The 19,256-nt window shown below is 36.1% G+C and overlaps 1 protein-coding gene across 1 annotated transcript in view; it reads right to left on the bottom strand.

Moving 5' to 3' along the window:
- Window positions 1-7,569: 7,569 nt before the first annotated feature.
- The window catches only part of LOC140338677 (neurexin-1-beta-like), a 33,345-nt gene continuing 21,658 nt past the window's right edge, over window positions 7,570-19,256 (bottom strand). Inside the window, exon 3 of the mRNA XM_072422967.1 lies at window positions 7,570-9,496. Within this exon, the coding sequence (XP_072279068.1) occupies window positions 9,192-9,496 (305 nt within the window). The 3' untranslated portion in view covers window positions 7,570-9,191. The remainder of the gene's footprint in view (window positions 9,497-19,256) is intronic.

Raw genomic sequence — 19,256 nt, 5'->3', positions numbered from 1 at the left:
CTGTTCGTCTAAAAGCAATTTAAAAAAATTGTATCATGTTACACAGTTGCGAGTTAATCTTCTCAGATGTCATTAAACATACTCATTATTTACCATACCACAAGGCCTTACTTCTTGTTTTTTTTTTACATCAGATACAATCTCTGGAACTGTGTTTAGGAGTCCTCCAATATCATGTTGTCATTCCTCCTGAAGAGGGCAGATCAAGGCATCACTCGGTGCACAACTGAAGGTGCCCTATCAGATGGCACAGCTCAGCTAAGCCGAATCTGCAGGCAACCAATACTGCATGAAGAAGTTGGCAGCGCCCGAGAAAACTGTCCCAATGATCTGCCCAAAGCACCATTACCATATCTAAATAGCAGCGGCATTATCCAATGAACACATACCAAAATGCCCACTGCCCTCATTACGCTTGCAGAAATGGCATGTTGTTGGAGGAGGTGCATTTAAGCTGGCTCCATAGTGAAGGCACACACAGAAATATCCTGCAGCATATAAATCTGTGATTTGTAAGTAAATGCTCTGCTTTGTCCATCTTTCCTTTCCCCTGCTTTGTGAGGTTTGAGGAGTTTTTGTTTGTTTTTGTATAGACCAGAGTTTTTTGAGTAGATATGCATGCAGAGTATGTTTTTTATTTAAAGTAATAACTACTTTAAACTATTGAAGTAAATTATTTAAAGACTGTCAGTTATTGATTGTATTCAACATTGACACTCTATGGGATTATTATTATCTGTGGGTGATTTAACCGTGGAGAGACTCTTGAACACAGTTCCAGAGATTGTATCTGATGTTAAAAAACAAGTAAGAAGGGATTATATTATGGTAAATAATGGGCATGATTAATGATGTTTGGTATATCGGCTACTAATATACAGTATATGTATACACTTGTTATTAGAAAATATACATTTTTAATCTCATTAATCTAAAGAAGGATGTATGAAAGGCGTTATGATGTAGGAAAATACGTTTTGAGAAGATTACCACACAAACAAGTAACATGATACAAAATGGTACACCTTGTCTGAAAATTCTGTGACCTAGGAACTTGATTGTACCCTTAAAGAAAAAGGGTCCATCCTATATTAGTGAAACCAGACCAACACCGCTTCCTAGTGTGAAAGAGGATCATCAAATGTGGCAGAAAACACCATATTATCATCTAGATAGATCAGGATACTTTCTAAGTTCATGTCCCCAAGAGATTACCCTGTAATGTGCCAGGTACATTCTCAACCCTAAAAGCCATACTTTTAAATTTGTATGACCCCATGGGAGTAATGAAAGGCCTCAGTGACTGGGTGGTGGAATTGAGTGTGGAGCATGTGGCCTGTCCCAGGGCAGCAAAAGATTCTTCAGGTTGTGGAGGATAGGCAAGGGTGATCATCTGGAGGGATGCAAGGCTTAGGAACAACAGGCCATCCCGCTGGAATTAGCTTAGTTCTGAGGTAATTGGGAGGGAGTTCCAAACAGTAACTGGGTCTTCTGATGAAGCTTCATAATTTTTGGCTTTCTGCCTGCCGCAGGGGGCCTGTATCCACAATGTAATTAGACATTCTGTTACATCAGTAGCAATTGGAATTATTCATCAGTATGAACCTAAAAGTAGATACATTGAATTTCTATTTTTCTCTTTTATTGCTCTTCACATGACTGTGTTTTGGAGGACAAACACAGGTTCATTGGACTATCTTAAAAAACAGTTTGTAAAACATTCCAGAGGTTTAGCAAATATACTTTTGCCAGTTTGTTTACATTTGTTACTTGTGAATATGTACTGTATACATTTTTGAAGGTCAGTTTGAACACTTTTGCACTTTTTGTGCTTTATGTACAGAAATTCATACCAGCTGCAAATGAACATAGGAGTATCTAATGTAAGCAAATACAAATATGTATATAGTACTATGTATTTTACTATTATGAGAATCTGGTATTGGAAACGTGAAAATAACTTGAAAAAAAAGTTTGATAGCAAATACAAAAAATTTCTTTCTAAATTTAAATGTAAATTGCATACCTTTTAAAAGCATGTTTGTGAAACTACACTGATTTTGCATATGCTGTAGACATATATAGCCAAAGAAATGAGGTAAAATTATATCTTTACTTATATGTGAATAACTGACCCAAAAAGTATGTTCAATATTTATAATGCAAAACAATTATGTAAAGAATAACCTAAAAGGAAATATTCTAAACTTACCTTTCAAGCAAGTACTCTTGTTCAGTATCACCGTTGCTTCAAAAGCCTGAGATATTAAAATGACTAAAAGAATTGCTGACCACTCCAAGCTTATTTGCTATCATTTTACCAGACTTGGTATAGAGACCACTGCTGTTTCATCACAACAGCAGGATTGTAATTTTTTCTGAAACTGAAGACCTTTTAGGTATACTGATTCTTTACATAAACATACTCATTTTTTTTTTTTTTGCAAAGCCTTTAAAAATGCCAGTGTAATGGATTGCTTTTAAAGGTTATATAAACCTTATGATGAACTTACATTATCTCTTCTAATATGGTCTGAACAGAACCATATAAACTGTTTGGTAAATCTGCTTATTATGTGCCAACAATTACTTGCCAGTACTTTCCTGTGTCTCTGCTGCACTCTTACCAGTTGCATTGTTCTTAGCTATCTCTGAGGACTAGGTACTTCTCCCTCAAATTTTAGGGCTAGGTGTTTTGCAGGGTATCAATACTTTTCCTTATGTTAAAAAGCCCAAATAAATAAAACTAATGTAGCTGCCACCTCCAAGGACTGGTATGCTGCAATATAATACATTTTTTGTATCTGGATTTACCAATAAAGGAAACAGTAGTGCATAAAAGTCAAACAAAAAAACTTTATGACACACAAAAAATTTTTTTTTGTGTGTGTCAACAATACAGGCACTTATGGGGGTATAGTACATGTATGAACAGTTTCCCAGCCAAGTGGCGCAAAGACGTTGCTAAAAAAAATAACAGAAACAATGATACAATTTATATATATGATGATCCTAAGGCATTAAACCCCAAAGCATGATGACACAAATGTAAATAAACCAGTTAAAGATCTAAAGCTTGAAGAATCAGCCACACATATTTATTTCTTTCAGCGTGTTTCATGGAATTAGGTTCTCCACCTCATCATGAATGGAGACCAGACTGCTTATACTTTATACTGTTTTTTTTTAAATTTTATGTGATCACGTTTTAGGGTTTATCAATGTACGATCATTGTATATGTAAATTATATCTGTGCTTCATTTTTATTAATAATTTTTAAGAATGTATTGGTGCTATTAGACTGGGACACAATTTGTTTAATAAATGTGCTATATCTCTATATGTATTACATGATCAATTTTTGGGTGTATTTGATCTTGGAATGGAAACCATATGTAAAGTGTCAGAATTGTTGGCACATAAAACATTTTGACTTTGTGATATGTAATTTTCAGAAGGTATTTGTTGGCCGTCCCATTTACTTTCATGTTTGTATTTTCCTTTATTGATCTTACCACTGGGGATGTGGCCACTTACACCACACATAGCCCCTGAATACTCATAATTACCAATTACACAGCACTGCATAAATACTGTTTATTAATAATAATAATAATAATAATAATAATAATAATACTTGTATCTGGGTTTTATTATGCTGTAATAAAAATAAATTCCATTTCCAGCAGCATGGTCTTGTTAAATGTCTGCATCTATTTTTCATTAAAAACTAATCTTGCACATTACTAAAGAGTGTTGTTTTGAGCTGGAAAACTTCTCAGCATAAGCTAAATGAACAAATAATCTCTTGGCTGCAAACGTTTTAGTTCACAGTAGGATGTGTATGTAAGCCAAAAGTTGCCAGCAATATTGGTAATCTTTGATTCATCTTTTGTAAAGATTTGCCGTTATAAAGGCTGCTGGAACAAGTACAAAATCTTTTTTTTTTCCTAACACTTCTAACTGAAGTAGCATCATTATATAGTTCTGTTTAATTTGGAATAAAGAGCAGAACAGTATAATGCTCCTTGTGGAACCTCCATAGAAATACAGAGCGACTAATACAACTAACAGTTGAGTTGTATGGCACAATATGACCATAGGAGGATCACCCAGTCTCATTGTGCTCTAAACTTAAATAAGCTATGGGTTGAGTTCCTTCTATAGATGCCTCAATTGACTTCAAAATGAAATTCAATGTTACTTAAATATTAACTAAACTTTTACAGAAAATACAGTTATTCTAACCGCTTAGATTTGAATGATTTGATTAACAAAACTAACCCACCCCTGCACTCATATCTATAAATATCACCTGCACATGGTACAGCCGCTAGGGTGGAAGATTTGGGCAATGAAAAATTAGAATAAATATACATGGAGGGGAGGCTGCATATTTTTGACTCTTCTCTAAAAATATAGTTATTCTGTAAAATAGAACCTCAAGCTGACTTCCAACAGTGAAAAACATGTTTGAGACTGTAATAATTGGCAAATGTTTGCATTTCCATCCTTACAGTCTTGAAATGTACATAGGTGTACCAGACAACATAGTGTGGACCTATCATTTATCTGTTGCAGTTAAGTAATGCAGCTTGTTCACTCCATTGCAACCTCCCTGTTATTAAATAAAAAAGAAGAAGCAAACTTATGAGGTCATCTTTCTCTATGCTCCTAGCAAACTGTCACTTGTTACAAAGGGGACGTAACCTAAGTTAGAAAAAGCTTACACTAGGTAAGTGTCAGGTATGTACACTACATGCATTTAAAAGTGCTTTTTTTCTGTCTAAATTTAAACGTTAAAACACTACTGTCGGGTTTCTAGGTGAGCAATATGAAAACACTTACCAATTCTGTAACACATTTGTTGACTTTTGTTCAGACTTTCGTTGTAAACCTTTGTTTAGGCTTTAAAGCAATAGCTTAAGTTGCTTTTGAACAGCAGGCATCATAATACTCAAAACATATGTAACTTTTACATTTTAAATTCCAACAATTGCATGATTTTCCCAGATGCCTATGAAAATGCAAACAGTCTGAAGAGCAGTATTTGCAAAGAAACTACCAACTACCTGGCAGCAATGTTCCGATATTTATCATGTTTATTCACCCCATATGAGGACCTTTGGAATATATATCCCCATATGAGGACCTTTGGAATATATATAAGAATGTAGGGGTTCAATGCTCTGGGGCTCAGAATGCAAAAGTAAAAGTGTAATCTAATAAAATATGGAAGCCTTTTGTACAGTATACACATAAGTTATATATATATTATATATCTATAAAGTATTAATTTACTTCAACTTTTACACCTAAATATTTGGTATCATTTTTGCAGGTATAATAGTTATCAAATGTAGAAACAAATATATTTTTAGCAGTGTGTTTATGCATATTCTTTATTTTGAAACACAATTGTCTTCATTCAGAAACATGTTTATGATTTTATTTGTTTCTGAATCTTGCATAAAAAGTAACACATTAATTAGACAATTTTATTTCCTAGGAAAAGTAGAAGTTTGTTGTTCTTTGGAAACACTGATCTGAATAATTTCTAGACTTTTAAAAGTATGCTCTTCTTGCCAATGATTGTTATGCTGTAAAAGTGAAACAGTTATTGAACCACACCATTAAACCTTTCACCAACATTTTTGATGTAAGATTTTAAATATCTAACAAGCCAAAAATGGATTGAAACTAGACATGTGTTACTAAACTAGATCCTAGTCAATAAAAAGTATTTTGTTACAAAACAATGAGAACTGCCAGTTTTAAATTTTTTTCTAAAGCCAATCCTTGTGCAAAAATAATAAAAACTCTCAATTCCATCAGATTCCATCCTCCCAGCTTCCACTTTTTTACCTTAAAAATTGGATCTTCTGCTGAACATGGGCTGTTCTGGAAGTTCTGGACTATAAATATGAGCATTAAAACAGAACTACATTAAAATAAATTAATAAAATTAAATTGCACCTAGGCAGGTCCCTTATTGCAAAAGGAATAGCTAATTTGTTATTCTGTTGTGGCATCATTACACCACTAATTAATACCTTTCAAGTATCTGTGATGAGCCCTTAAAGGAAGTGAGTATCCAGTCATCTGGATGCATCCATGTCATGTCAAGGGAAAGATGATGGCATTCTCCCACACTGAAATCCTAAACATACAGCACTCTGGACCAGCCTATCACATGAAAGCCTAGTGATTATTTAGATGGGGGATGTTTGAAAATTCAGGCTCCAGGGCTGTCATCTTGAGTATGGCCTAATCATCCAGTGGGTTGCTTACCTGAATCAATCACAAAATCAATGTAGTCTGAAAATTCTATGCTCCCAACCTGCTTTTTTTGATGGAAAATATTTATTGTGACTTTTATACAGCAATTAGATGTTGTGCAGTGCATGGGTGAAAACATGGATTCTGGTTAGAATGCTGTGGACAATTAACATTGTTAAAGATGGGTCAAGATGGGGGTCCTGGAATCTGCAAATAAAAAAATTAGTAATGGCAGTTCCCATGTTATTTTCATTGGTTCTTTTTAAAGGTAGGTATTTTGAGGCATTTTAAATAATTGGCACCTTTTTTACAGCATGTGATGTCTACATTTTATAGGTACTAGTTTTATCATTTTAACACATAGTTTTTCTGCATAGGTATTTCATTCCATAATGCAGATCAATAAATACCACCCATATTTAAAAAATACCATAGGTTTCCCATTATCCTCAGTTGCATTCTCAGACCTGTGATTATTTAATCAGGGGCTATATATATATATATATATATTTATATATATATATATATATATATATAATATATAGTCATATTTTTGTATTTATTTGTAGTTAAAAAAGCAATATTGAAATTAAAAGCAAATCTGAAATTATATATATATATATATATATATATATATATATATATGTATATATATATATTTATCTAAGACAGCACTATCAGCACTTGGGAGGCATCTCCAGTTTCTGAAATTTCAGATCTTTTTCTGTTTTTAGCATCAAGAGTTTTCAATATACTCAAATGTTTTGGTAAGCACTTAAAAAAATTTGTAGAGTTGAGATTTTTACTCAAAAGTATATTTGTGAGCATTAAAACAGAACTAAATTTAAAAAAGGCAGGTCCTTTATTGCAAAAGGAAGAGGTAATGCCCATTCTACAATAAAAATAAACATACCTGCTAAATCACAATTTGTTTACATACACGCATTTATCTTGCTTAATTGCAGGCACCAACATTTTCTTCCACTCTTGTTCTTGGTGTCGGATCTTCAGCTATCCTAATTGGCCAGGTCAGAATGATATAACTCCCACATGCAAGTTTATTCAGTCCTGTCATCCTGCTCTGAGCTGTGAATGCACAGCTCCATGATCTTGGAAAAGAAGATTGCAAACAGGCATTGCCTGTACCTTCTGCAATAAAAACTCTGCCTGCTTGCATTTTTTGAATGTGGAATTAGTTCCTATTTAGTGAATCTTGAAAACCCTAAGTGCTAACACTGAGAAACAACAACTTTTAGTAAACCCATGCAGTGGAATAGAGATGCTTGCTATACGCTGACAGTGCTTTATTAGATACATATAAAAAACAGATCAGGTTTACATTACCAAATAATGAATAGCCTGGTAATAAATTTTATGTATGTACATCATATTTATCTTCTATTTGTTTTTGAAATATCCTGCCAAAGTAAAAGGGTGAATAGAGATGAGCAAACTACATCTGATAAAGCTTGATTTTCAATTTTTACTTTTAATTGTAGTATAATCTTTGGTTTGTAAATTGTTACAACTTTACTGAACAAAAATGTCACATATGCTGGTAAGACTACAGAATGTTGTATTAGATATTCTAGCCAAACCAGAAATTTATATACTTTTGTTCAGTAAAAAGAATGGTCTTGTTTTACATCAAATAATCATCTAGACTGGATATCTGGTCCAAATATGGCAAAACTACCTTACATTTATTTAATAAAGAGTTTGTTCATCTCTAAAAATGGCTATATGCTTAGCATATAGCAGTGGTACACTGTATCCCAGTAGAGAATAGAAAAAAATAAACCCATAACTCTTTTTCATTAACAATCTCATCACTCTTATACAAGGCCGTAACATTTGCTTTATTGATATTCTGATGCTCTGTACCCCAAATTTCCAAAGCCCCTTATTACTGTCTATTTAATAGAAGGGGTATCAGGAGACATTCTGGGGTGGTAAAATAGGTTTTGTTTTTTGTTTTTGTTCGGGGTGTGGAGCAGTGAATTCAGTCCATGAACAAGTCAAACGCACGGCTCAGCGTTCAAGAAAACCAAGACAACACCACACAAACCAGAATAGAAATAACCTTGATTTTTTTAGAGGGCATTGAGGAAATTTAAAGGAATTAGGATAAAGAAGGGAGAGCATAACCAAGGCCAGTTCTGTTAGCCTTCATTCAATTTTTTGTAAGTCTTTACTCCAAACATGCTACCATCCTCTCCCCTCAATGGCTCCATGTTGTAAAGAATTACATTTCAATAATCACATCCCTCTTGATGTCAACTTGTTTCTCAGTGGAATGAAGTCTCTGCTTGACGTCCCTTTACTCAGTGAACTCTTTAGTAGTAACCAAGGTCAAGTTAATATTGTTTTGAAGCAGTTTTTATCTCATGAGGAAATTTTGATTTTTCTTCTCCACATGAAAACAGGAATATGATGCAAGAGATGCATTTAATTTTGAGACTGAATGCAAAAATTTCTGATGGGATACACTGAGCACATGGTTGGTACTAGAAGCATCTCTTGGTCTGGGTGGTTTTATCAGATGACTGGATCATGGTCAATTAGTAGAAGATCAGTTGATGTTCACCTACTGTTTGGGCCAATGGATATATCCATGTATGATACTGTAGATACAGTACAGTAAGTTGGCAATTTTCAACATTCAAAAAGCTGACCCAAGGTCTTTAAATCTTTTAAACCTTTAATTGTATTTGTAACATTTGGTAGTTTAAGCATTAAGTTGGTTGGTTGGTTGATTAGGGTTGACAGCCAACTGTTGACCTGGGATTTAGTCACTGTTGCTTAGTCAATGATTGGTCACAGCATGGGGTCAGTCTAGTTTCTCCAATGAATGGCTGGTTTGATGATGACCAACCACACTTCCACAGCTGGTAGAGTCTATTTAAGGCTCTCACACATAATACTCCTTGTCCTTATTTTTCTTATTTTTACCAGCTGTTTTGGTGGCAGGCACTGTCTTTTCTTTTACCACAGCACCATTACTCTGGGCTGAGTTACTGATGTAATTTCGGGTTTGGTCCACTTGGTAGGATCCCTCATCCCTGTTTCTGTACTTGTACATCGCGTAGAGAAGAATGAGGATGCAAAGGGCAGCTGCTGCCACAATTCCCACAACCATTCCTGTGGTGCTGCTGGATTCCCTGATAACTTCCACTGCTCCAGGTGATCCTTTCTCCCCTGAGCCCGTAGGATTTGCTGTAGGGAAATTGTGGAAATTAGGGGAAGATGTAATAGATGGGAATTTCTGCTTATTTAATTTGTCCAGCTGAAAAGAGGTAGGGATATGGGGATATTGGTCTATGTTGGGTTTTGGGGGTTCCCTGTTATTCATTTTGCCGGCAGGGATATTCCGGACAAGGTCTGGGGTAGTGGTGGAGGTGAGAAGGTCATAAGGAGAGGAAGTTGAACCTCCTGACTTTGTATTCGGTCGAAAGCCAGGAGGTCTCCTTTCTGGTTTAGATGGTGGGGTTCTTTCTGTTACCAATGGAAAACTGGTATAGAAGTCCTCATCATCAGTTGGAGGAAAACTTGATTCAAATACTTCCCCTGATGCATAACCAGAAACCTCTATCCCCTCCTCACAATCACTATCTTCATGCTCAGAAGGGCACGGTGGCCTCAGGTTGGAAGGAACACTCAAGGAATCTTTGGTGGTGTCCAAAGTCAGGACAGTTCGATATGTAGGGGGAGGAGGTATAAAGGGGGAACGAGTAGCAATGGGAGGGGTATCTAAGGAATCTTCAGTAATTATGGGCAGTATTAACTCCCCTCCTGTAAACAAAGAAAAGAAAAAATACAAAACAGAGAAAATAGCAAAAAAAGATGTATGAGTAAAAACCTCAGAAAGTTAACAGGTGATCAATACACTTCCTTCTGCTAACTCCCTCACAGTACATTTAAACCTACTAGTATAGTAGAAATATATTTAAGCCCAGAATGTTTTAAAATTCTAATATCTAAAATAAATATTTGTATTTCAACATAATTATCTCTAATTGTCTTTCTGACATTTACATCTTATTACTTACACTTCTTTAACTTGTTCCTCATCCCAAAGGGTAAACAAATCATTGTATTAGAATATTCTGTTTCTTTAAAAATGATAATAATTTTTAGCATTTCTGAAAATATAGTTTTCTTTCCAAACCACATATATGTTTATATATATTTACTAGGTTGCTTAAAAATTGTTTACTCTTTAGCCTTTGTCTCAATATAGTTCCACTCTTTCCTGTTCTTACTAGCTAAATAATCTAATTTCCCCACCCTTAGTTAAAGCCTCGTACATACCTAACTATTTTTTACTTTCTTTTCTGCTTTTAACTTTACAGCATTTATTTTCTTCCCAGCTTAATAAAAAAATGTACTGTCTTTCTGATAATTCTGCAATGTTTTAATAGTTTTACATTTGTTTCTATCTATTTTATTTGTTGTCTTGCAAAGAGTATTATACCACATTCCCTAACCCTAACTGTCATTCATTATCCCCAAGCTAATCTTTCTTGTTTTATTTAAGTAACAAGTCTCCCACCCTCTCAACATAACTAAATCATTGCTTATTTATTATAACCTGTTCTCATCAAATAAAATTGATTCAGAATATTTAGACAACTTACATCAAACAATTGGCCACATGTGTTTTTAGCATGAAGACAAAAAAAATTACAAAAGAAACTGTGAAACCTCTGGGTAAAAAAAAAAATAAAAAACACTTTCTCCTCTTAATTGTTTTCACTGTTTCATGGTCAAAATCATTTAGTTTACCCAAACATTAATGATAATATATATATATATATATATATATATATATATATATATATATATATATATATATATATATATTTATATTTATTTATATATTATATACAAATTTAAGGCCGACCATAACTTAGTGAGTGTTCACCATAAGCTATGCTGCCCCTAAAAAACAAAAAAACAAAAAAAAAAAACAAAAGCATAATGACCATGAGTTTATAATTCATGTAGAAATTTAGAATTAGGAACAAAAAAAAGGAAAATCACTAAAGAGGGGAAAGGTAAACGAAAACACCCCAATATTTAAATCTTTCTTTTAAACATTGTCACCCTATTGATAAAACAACATGTTTTTATTTATACAGCTATTGTTAAAAAAATAAAAACAAAGTTCTAAATAATATTGTTACTTAGCATTTTATAATACTGCGCTCTGTATTGCAACTGATCGTGCAATTGCATTCCTCTAACATCATTAACAAATGGATACCTATCTTGGCTAGAAACTAGACAATCCACATTAGTAACATTGTAATGCTGTCTTGGGAGATCTTTTATAAATTAATATGGGGTAAATAATGGGGTTTTGCAGAGTAGAGAAGGGTCCTCCCCCTATCCCCATTATTAGCAATTACACCAATTGGTACTGACCCATTAGTAATGGGTTTGATTTTGCACATATCTTACTCATATTATCCTAATGGTTGACTCAGAATGCCAAAATTCCTTTTCTGGCGAAGGTACAACATCTAACTCTGTACTGGCCTTCAAAAGGTATTTATTTGTTTTTAATACATAAATATTTCATGTAAGTCATAAATATATTTTAGACATGTTTGGCACCATACCTCACATTCTACAGTTATTCTAAACAAATAGTGTTTCTGTGAATCTGGTGAACAAATCTTACTAGGAAATCTTGTCTATAATAGTGCATTTTGTTGAAGGTCGCAAACCACTGTATCACAATCACCAGAAGCAGTACCAGTCTGCCATTTGTCTTCAATTGGCTGTTGGGCTACCTAATGTATTTAGGGGCCAATTGAAAGAACTTGCATGACACGCCAACAATGATGCTGCTCATTGTAAGTGGTTTAGTTTTTTCGCCTACAACAGAAAGTCCTGTTACTAGAAGGAATGCTAGGTAAACTTTGCAGATTCTCTAAACCATTTGCTTAAAAACTGTATGCAGTTTAGCATAATACAGTTTTACATAATGTCAAACATACTGAAAATAAATTCATGTATACATATATACTCTAAATACAAAAAAATGCACTATTAGTTGTGTATTCAGAGTGAGTAATTAAACTGTCCAGGACCACCTGACACCTTTCTTTAAAATAGTACTGACCAGGTTCTGCAAATTCTTCACAAGTAAGCTTTAGTACCTGTCATGTTTAGGGATAGCTCTATACCTGTATTCTACATGGAGTACTGAACTAAGTATAGTAATTACCAGGGACTTCAGTGTGCATGCACGCTAGATGCAAGGCCTGTCTGGGTAATTTGAAGAAAAGGCTTTGGGTAGGCAGTAAAATTCTCTGAAGTGGGGTTACAGGTAAGTATATATCAGGCAATTCACTATGGCAAGGGAGGAGGTCCATACATAAATCCATGTATTTATTTTACATAGTTACAAAGTTAGGTTGAAAAAGACATCATGTTCAAACACTAGGATAGTGTTTGACTACAAAAGACTACAAACCAGCATGTCCCAGATAAAATCTTATATACATGAATGATTCAGACCAAACTAAAAAAACCCTTATAATGAATGGCTCAATTTGCTTCAACAGGGGAAAAAAGTACCTTCTGATCCTGTGAGGCAATTTGATGTTCCTTGGATCAACAGTTTCCGCTGTCATTAATTTAAAACTTTAATACCCAGTTATATCCTGTGTTTCTAGAAGAGCATCTAGTTTTTTCTTAAGACATTCAATAGAATGTGCTAAAACTACTTCCTGAGGGAGTCTATTCTACAGTTTCACGGCTCTTATTGTGAAGAATCACTTCCTTATGCAGGGATTATACTTCTTTTCCTCCAGACGCAAAGAGTGCCCTCCCATCCTTTGCAATGACCTAAAGTGAAAACTGAGAAGCAAGTTCCCTATATAGGCCATTTATATATTTATAAAGGATGATCATATCCCCCCTTAAATGCCTCTTCTCTAGGGAGAATAGATTGAGTTCAGCTAATCATTCCTCAAAGGTGAGATCCTCAATTCCTCCTATTAATTTAGTTGCTCTTCTCTGCACTCTCCCCAATTCCACAATATCCTTTTTGTGAACTGGTCCCCAAAACTGTACTGCATATTCCAGATGTGGTCTGACTAATGCTTTGTATAGAGTCAGGATTAGGTCTCAATCTTTACAGTCTATACCTCATTTAATACAAGAAATGAATTTGCTGGCTTCAGAAATTGCAGCTTACATGCTAATTTAAAAGTCTATGATCTACCAAAACCCCCAGCTCATTTTCCAATTTGACTCCCCCAAATGTATTTCCCCTAGACTGTACGAAGCATGCATGTTATTGACCCCCAAGTGCAAACCTTTACATTTAACAAGGTAAATGTAACTTGCCACTTGGCTGCCCAATCAAACAATGCATCAAGATCTGCTTGTAGAATATAGATATCTTGTATAAACTTTATTCCATTACATAGTTTGGTGCCATCTGTAAAAACAGAAATGGTACTTGTAATCCCAAACTCTATACCATTTATAAAGATGGTAAACAGTAATGGTCCCAACACTGAACCCTGGGGTACACCACTAATAACCTTAGACCATTCAGAGTATAAATCATTGATTGCTACTCTTTGAATAACAATAATCATACAATAACCCATTATTTATTACATTGTCTGTTTATGGGGTACTGTGTCAAATGTTTTTTTAAAGTTCAAGTATAGAGTGTCAACTGGTATTCTACTATCACTTATAACACTATTTTCCAACCAAAACTCTTCTATGTGGTTCTCTATCCAACTCTCTAGTAAGTACTTTCCAACTTTAGCACATATCGTTAAACATACTGGTCTCTTTACAATGTTGTGCATACTTTCAGTACGACTCAGACATATGTCTAAAAGAAAGGAACCAATCCCACCGTAATATATTTTGAAAAATACCACTGAAGTGGATGCTGAGCCAAACAATAGTTATGCATGAAAAGGGGAGAGATAGGGAGCAAATGGCTCTTTACAGCAAATAAAGGTCTAACATAGCGTAAAATGCTTTATTCAATTCACTAAAATATCTCTTTAGAAATAACATTGGTAAAAAAGGCCATGAGAATTCTGGCCATGATTTGATAAAACACTCTCACAAATACAGCATCCAGATATTGGTCAATAATATGCTCATGGTCTCTCCTGACCTGTTTCGCCCTAACAGGCTATCTGAGACCCTAAGAAATTACATTAATGAATATGTGTTTGTCAGGATACCTTTTTACCAATGTTGTTTCAAGGAAAGATATTTTAGTGAATTGAATTTTAAGCTATGTTAGATCTTTATTTCCTGTAAAGAGCCACTATTTCTCTATCTCTCCCCTTTTCTTGCATGGCTCAGACATATGTATAAAGAGTATTTTTTTTTGCCGTTTTGCTGCATTACAACCTGCAATTAAAATGGATTTTTCTTTGGGATTATTGTAATGGACTGATTGGGTCCAACCAGTCAGAAGTCACAAAATGAGTTACATGAACCTATCACATGATGTCTGTATAGATACAACAAACAGATTAATTCTGAAACACCCCAGACTCTGCCACACCACTAAATATGCAATATGAAGACCAAGGAGCATCCCAAACTGATTGAGACAAGGTTGTGGAGAAGTATAGATTAGGGTTGGGGTTTAAAAAAAACATTTCAAACCAAGAATATCCCACAAAGCACCACCAAACCCATTATAACAAAATATAAAGCATATGGCAGAACTACAAGCCTAAGAAAAGAAGGCCATTCACTAAAACTAACATGCTTGTCAATAAGGGCATTGCCACAAAAGCATCAAGGATAACATAAATGGAGTTGCAGAAATAGCTACATCTGTCAATGGGACCACTTTAAATTGCACAGAGTGGGGTTTTGTGGAATAGTGATCAGAAATATAAAAGTGTTAGACTCCCCTAAAACATGGAAGGTTGAACTTTTGCCCATCATAGGAAATGCTGTGTGTGGGGCCACCCCAATATCATTTTGGGAACACTATTTCCAGAGGAAACAATGGCAAATGACAGCATTATGCCATGGGGATGTTTTTTTAGGCAGAGACAGGAAAAATAGTGTTAAAGGAAAGATTAATGGCAGTAACTACCAAACAATTTTTGAGAAAACCTATTTTAGTTTGTAGGGATTTGGGACAACAAAACACAACAACGTTGCGCAACAAACAAATGCAACAAAAGTTCATCTTTCAGCAGGACAATTGTCATAAACATATTTCTAACGTGTACTAAAGCTATAATACGGTGTATTAAAAAACAATATTTATATTTTTAAATGGCCTAGCCAAAGCCCAGACCTCAATCAAACTATGAAGATTGAAGTACACCAACACAACTTATGTAACTTGATGTAGCTTGAGCAGTTATACGTAAAATAACGGACAAAAATCCCATTGGATAAATTTGCTAAGCCAACTGGGACATACTCCAAGAGACTTGAAGTTCTAATTCCAACCAAAGGAGGCTCTAAAAAGTATTGACTTTGGGGCTGAATGCTACTATGCACACTGTTCCAGGTTGAAATATGAAACAACAGGACAAACACTGAAGAAGAACATTTCCCCCTGCTTTAGGCCATGGTCCCTCTGAAAAGAAGTTACTTACTGCAGGAGTCCAGGAAGTTTTGTTTGGTGACCGTGGTTGCCATTTTGTTTAAGTAAACACAGGGCCCACACTCTTGGATAGAAGGGAAGGATCTGGGTGGACCTTTGTATCCTACTGCAATACAGACCAAGGTTTCTGACTGGCATGACAGGTGGTGTGTCACTCTGAAAGTAAAAGCTGAAGGGAACAGGACTGGGCAGCTCCATGTTGTTTTGGAGTAAAGATTTGGAAGCTGCAACACTTGCTGCTTGTGAGTACCAGGTCCCCTCTTGGGACTTATTGCTGAAGTGAGCCATTTTACTTTGCTGGACGAAGCTGTTTTGTTTTTGAATTATAGGGAAATAAATTTGTTTTGTGTTATGCCTAAGCATATTATTTTTAAATTTTAATTACCAGAGGTCACAAGAATCATACTTTTACAATTAGCATTCATTATCAAAGTCAAAAAAGCATGATTGAATGCAGTCATTGGGTTGTTTTTATATATATATATATATATATATATATATATATATATATATATATATATTACTTATTACCTGTTAAATAAGCCACCAATGCTTAAGAACTATTTATTTACCGGGTTCCCCAGAAGAATTTAAATGTAAAAACTGTTTTAAAGGCACTGAATACTATTTAAAGTAGACCCAAGCTAAACAAAGTAGTAGGCAAACATTAAAAAAGTTTTATAATTGCAAGTTGTCAGAATGGGAAATAGGTGGTACAGTGAAAAGTTAGTTTTATTGTTTTTTTTTAACAATATGCTTACTGAAGCCATAATTATATAGTGTAATAGAAAAATATCATTTAAAAATAAAGAATATACTAGGGTTGGAATAGCTATTTGTAAGGATATTTCTGGCCACTAAATTGTAAAGCAAATTGAAAAGCCCCCAAAAGCTGGACAAGGGGATCACTGAATTAAACAGCAGGTGTAGAGGAAATGCTCAGCAGAGCCAGCAGCCATGAACGCTGAGTGCTGTGTCTGTGGCTGATGATTAAGAGGCAGAAGGAAAGGAGCATACACCCAGGTTCAGACTGCCTGCATGCCTACCCATCCACCAAGGTCCAGGTTTAAAGGGAAAGCAAAAATGGAACTTGTTGGCAAGAAGAGGGGCAGACACATCTGTAGCTGGAACCCATGATCTCTCCTCTGGACCAAAACCTTTCAAGTCAATCAAGTACATAGGGTTCTTGGAATCCAAAAATTGATGGATTTCATATTCTTGGTTTTGGAGACAGAAGGTGAGGATGTTTGCCATAGACGACGAAGAATGGAGACTCCTTGGTGCTGGTGCAGAGATGATTATTGTGGGCAAACTTTGCCAAATGTAGCAGAGGCACTCAGTCATCATGGTGGGTAGATACAAGGGCTCAAAGATATTGCTCCAAGGACTGATTGACTCTTTCTGTCTGCCCATTGGTTTGTGGGTGATAAGCCAAAGGGAATTCTGCAGAGATGTCCAGGGATTTGCAGAAGCCTTTCCAGAAGCAGGAAGTAAATTGCACCCCACGATCTGACACGACATGAGTGGGCATACCGTAAAGTCGAAAAATTTCCCAAATAAAGATTGGCACCAATGCTGCTGCCGATGGTAAAGCTGGGAGAGGTATGAAGTGGGACATTTTGGAAAAGCAGTCCACCGCTACCTAAATAACCATCCAGCCATCAGAAGGGGGAAGATCAGTGATAAAATAGATGATGGATAGATGACACCAAGGTTCTGTGGGAATAGGTAGTGGAAGGAGTGGGCCTGCAGGGGTACAGGTGGCAGACTTAGTTTGAACACACACAGCACAGCCCTTGACACATACTTATGAAGATTGTGCCACCAGGACTGTCAAGAGAGAAATGTAAAGTTTCTATGTACTCCCAGATGACCAGAAAGTTTAGAATTTTGGTACAGAGTTGGGGAGGCACCAAAGTTTTATCAGGAGGGATAGTGGGTTCCAGAATAAAGGTCAAGGCTAGAATTCGGGCTGGAGGGATTATAAACTCTGGCTGAGCTGCAGTCTCGGAATCCCGTGAATCAAAGGAGCAAGAAAGGGCGTCTGCTCAAGAGTTAGTGAAACCACGTTTAAAGGTAAAGACAAAAATCCAACCGAGAAAAGAACAAACACCAACGGGCCATAAAAAAATGATCTTGTGGGGGCAACCCTCCAAGAGATAGCACCATTTTTCCAGAGAGAGCTTGATGGCTAGGAGCTCCCTGTCTCCAATGCAGTAATTATTTTCCATGGGGGAGAATTTCCTTGAAAAGAATGCACATAGACATCAAACTCCAGTGGGGGTCTGGAAGAGAACACCTCCCACTCCAACAGAGGAGGGATCAACCTCAATAGAAAGAGGCTTGGACACATCTGGCCTAACCAGAGCAGGGCTAGAAAGGAAAGCTTGCTTCAAGGCATAAAAAGTCTCAACAGCCTTTAGAGGACTAGTTCTTGGGGTCAGCATCCTTCTGGGTCAGTGTTGTTATGGGAGCTACCAGCGTTGAGTCATTTCTAATTATTTTCCAGTATTAGTGAACCCCAGGAAATGCTAATTAGCCTTAAGGCTACAGGGTAGTGACCAGTTAAAATAGCTCCAACCTTTTCTTGATCCATGGAGAAGCCCTCTTTGGAAACAATGAAGCCCAGAAAAGCTGTTGCCGCCTCGTACTAGTTGTATGTGTTCTTTGATAGAGTTTCTCTATCCAAGAACACAGGGGTCCTACAGGGGTTCTACAGGGCGGCAACAGCTATCAGGGGAGCGGAGCAGTTCCACTCCCCTGATTACTGTTGCAGCCCTGTAGTATATGTTCCTGGATAGAGTTGCTCTATCCAGGAACACAGTGTGAGTCTCACAGCTGGCTGCTCATGAATGAATCCAGCGTGGGAAAAATCCTCTGACTTTTCCCACGCCCACATTCATTAATAAATGCAAGATTCATGACTCATTTTGAGAGGAGAAGTATCGCGGCTGCATTTATGAATGGAGCCATGAGAATCCTCCTCTTAGTGAGATATCCCTGGGCACTACAAGTCAGAATGAGGGCTTGTCCGAGGCATTCTCGCTCATCCCTCGTGTGAGCTTGGTCAAACACTGAAAGTGGTAAGAAGGGCCCCAAGCCAAATACTCTGGAATTGATCTAGCACTAGAGAGTGTTGTTGAAGCCATGGAAGTCCCAGGATAACTGCAGATGAGGCCTGAGGGAAAACAAGGATGTTTATGAGCTCATGATGAAGCACATCCACAGACATTTGCATGGGCAAAGTTTGGAAGTGGATAAATCAACAGGACAGAATGCTACTATCCACAGCAGAGATGCACAGGGGTTGAGTCAAAAGGCCTATAGGCCAGGTACAATCCTTGACAG

The sequence above is a fragment of the Pyxicephalus adspersus genome, chromosome 9 (assembly GCF_032062135.1).
Source record: "Pyxicephalus adspersus chromosome 9, UCB_Pads_2.0, whole genome shotgun sequence".
NCBI classification, from domain to species: domain Eukaryota; kingdom Metazoa; phylum Chordata; class Amphibia; order Anura; family Pyxicephalidae; genus Pyxicephalus; species Pyxicephalus adspersus.
This window is presented reverse-complemented; position numbering and strand designations above follow the sequence as displayed.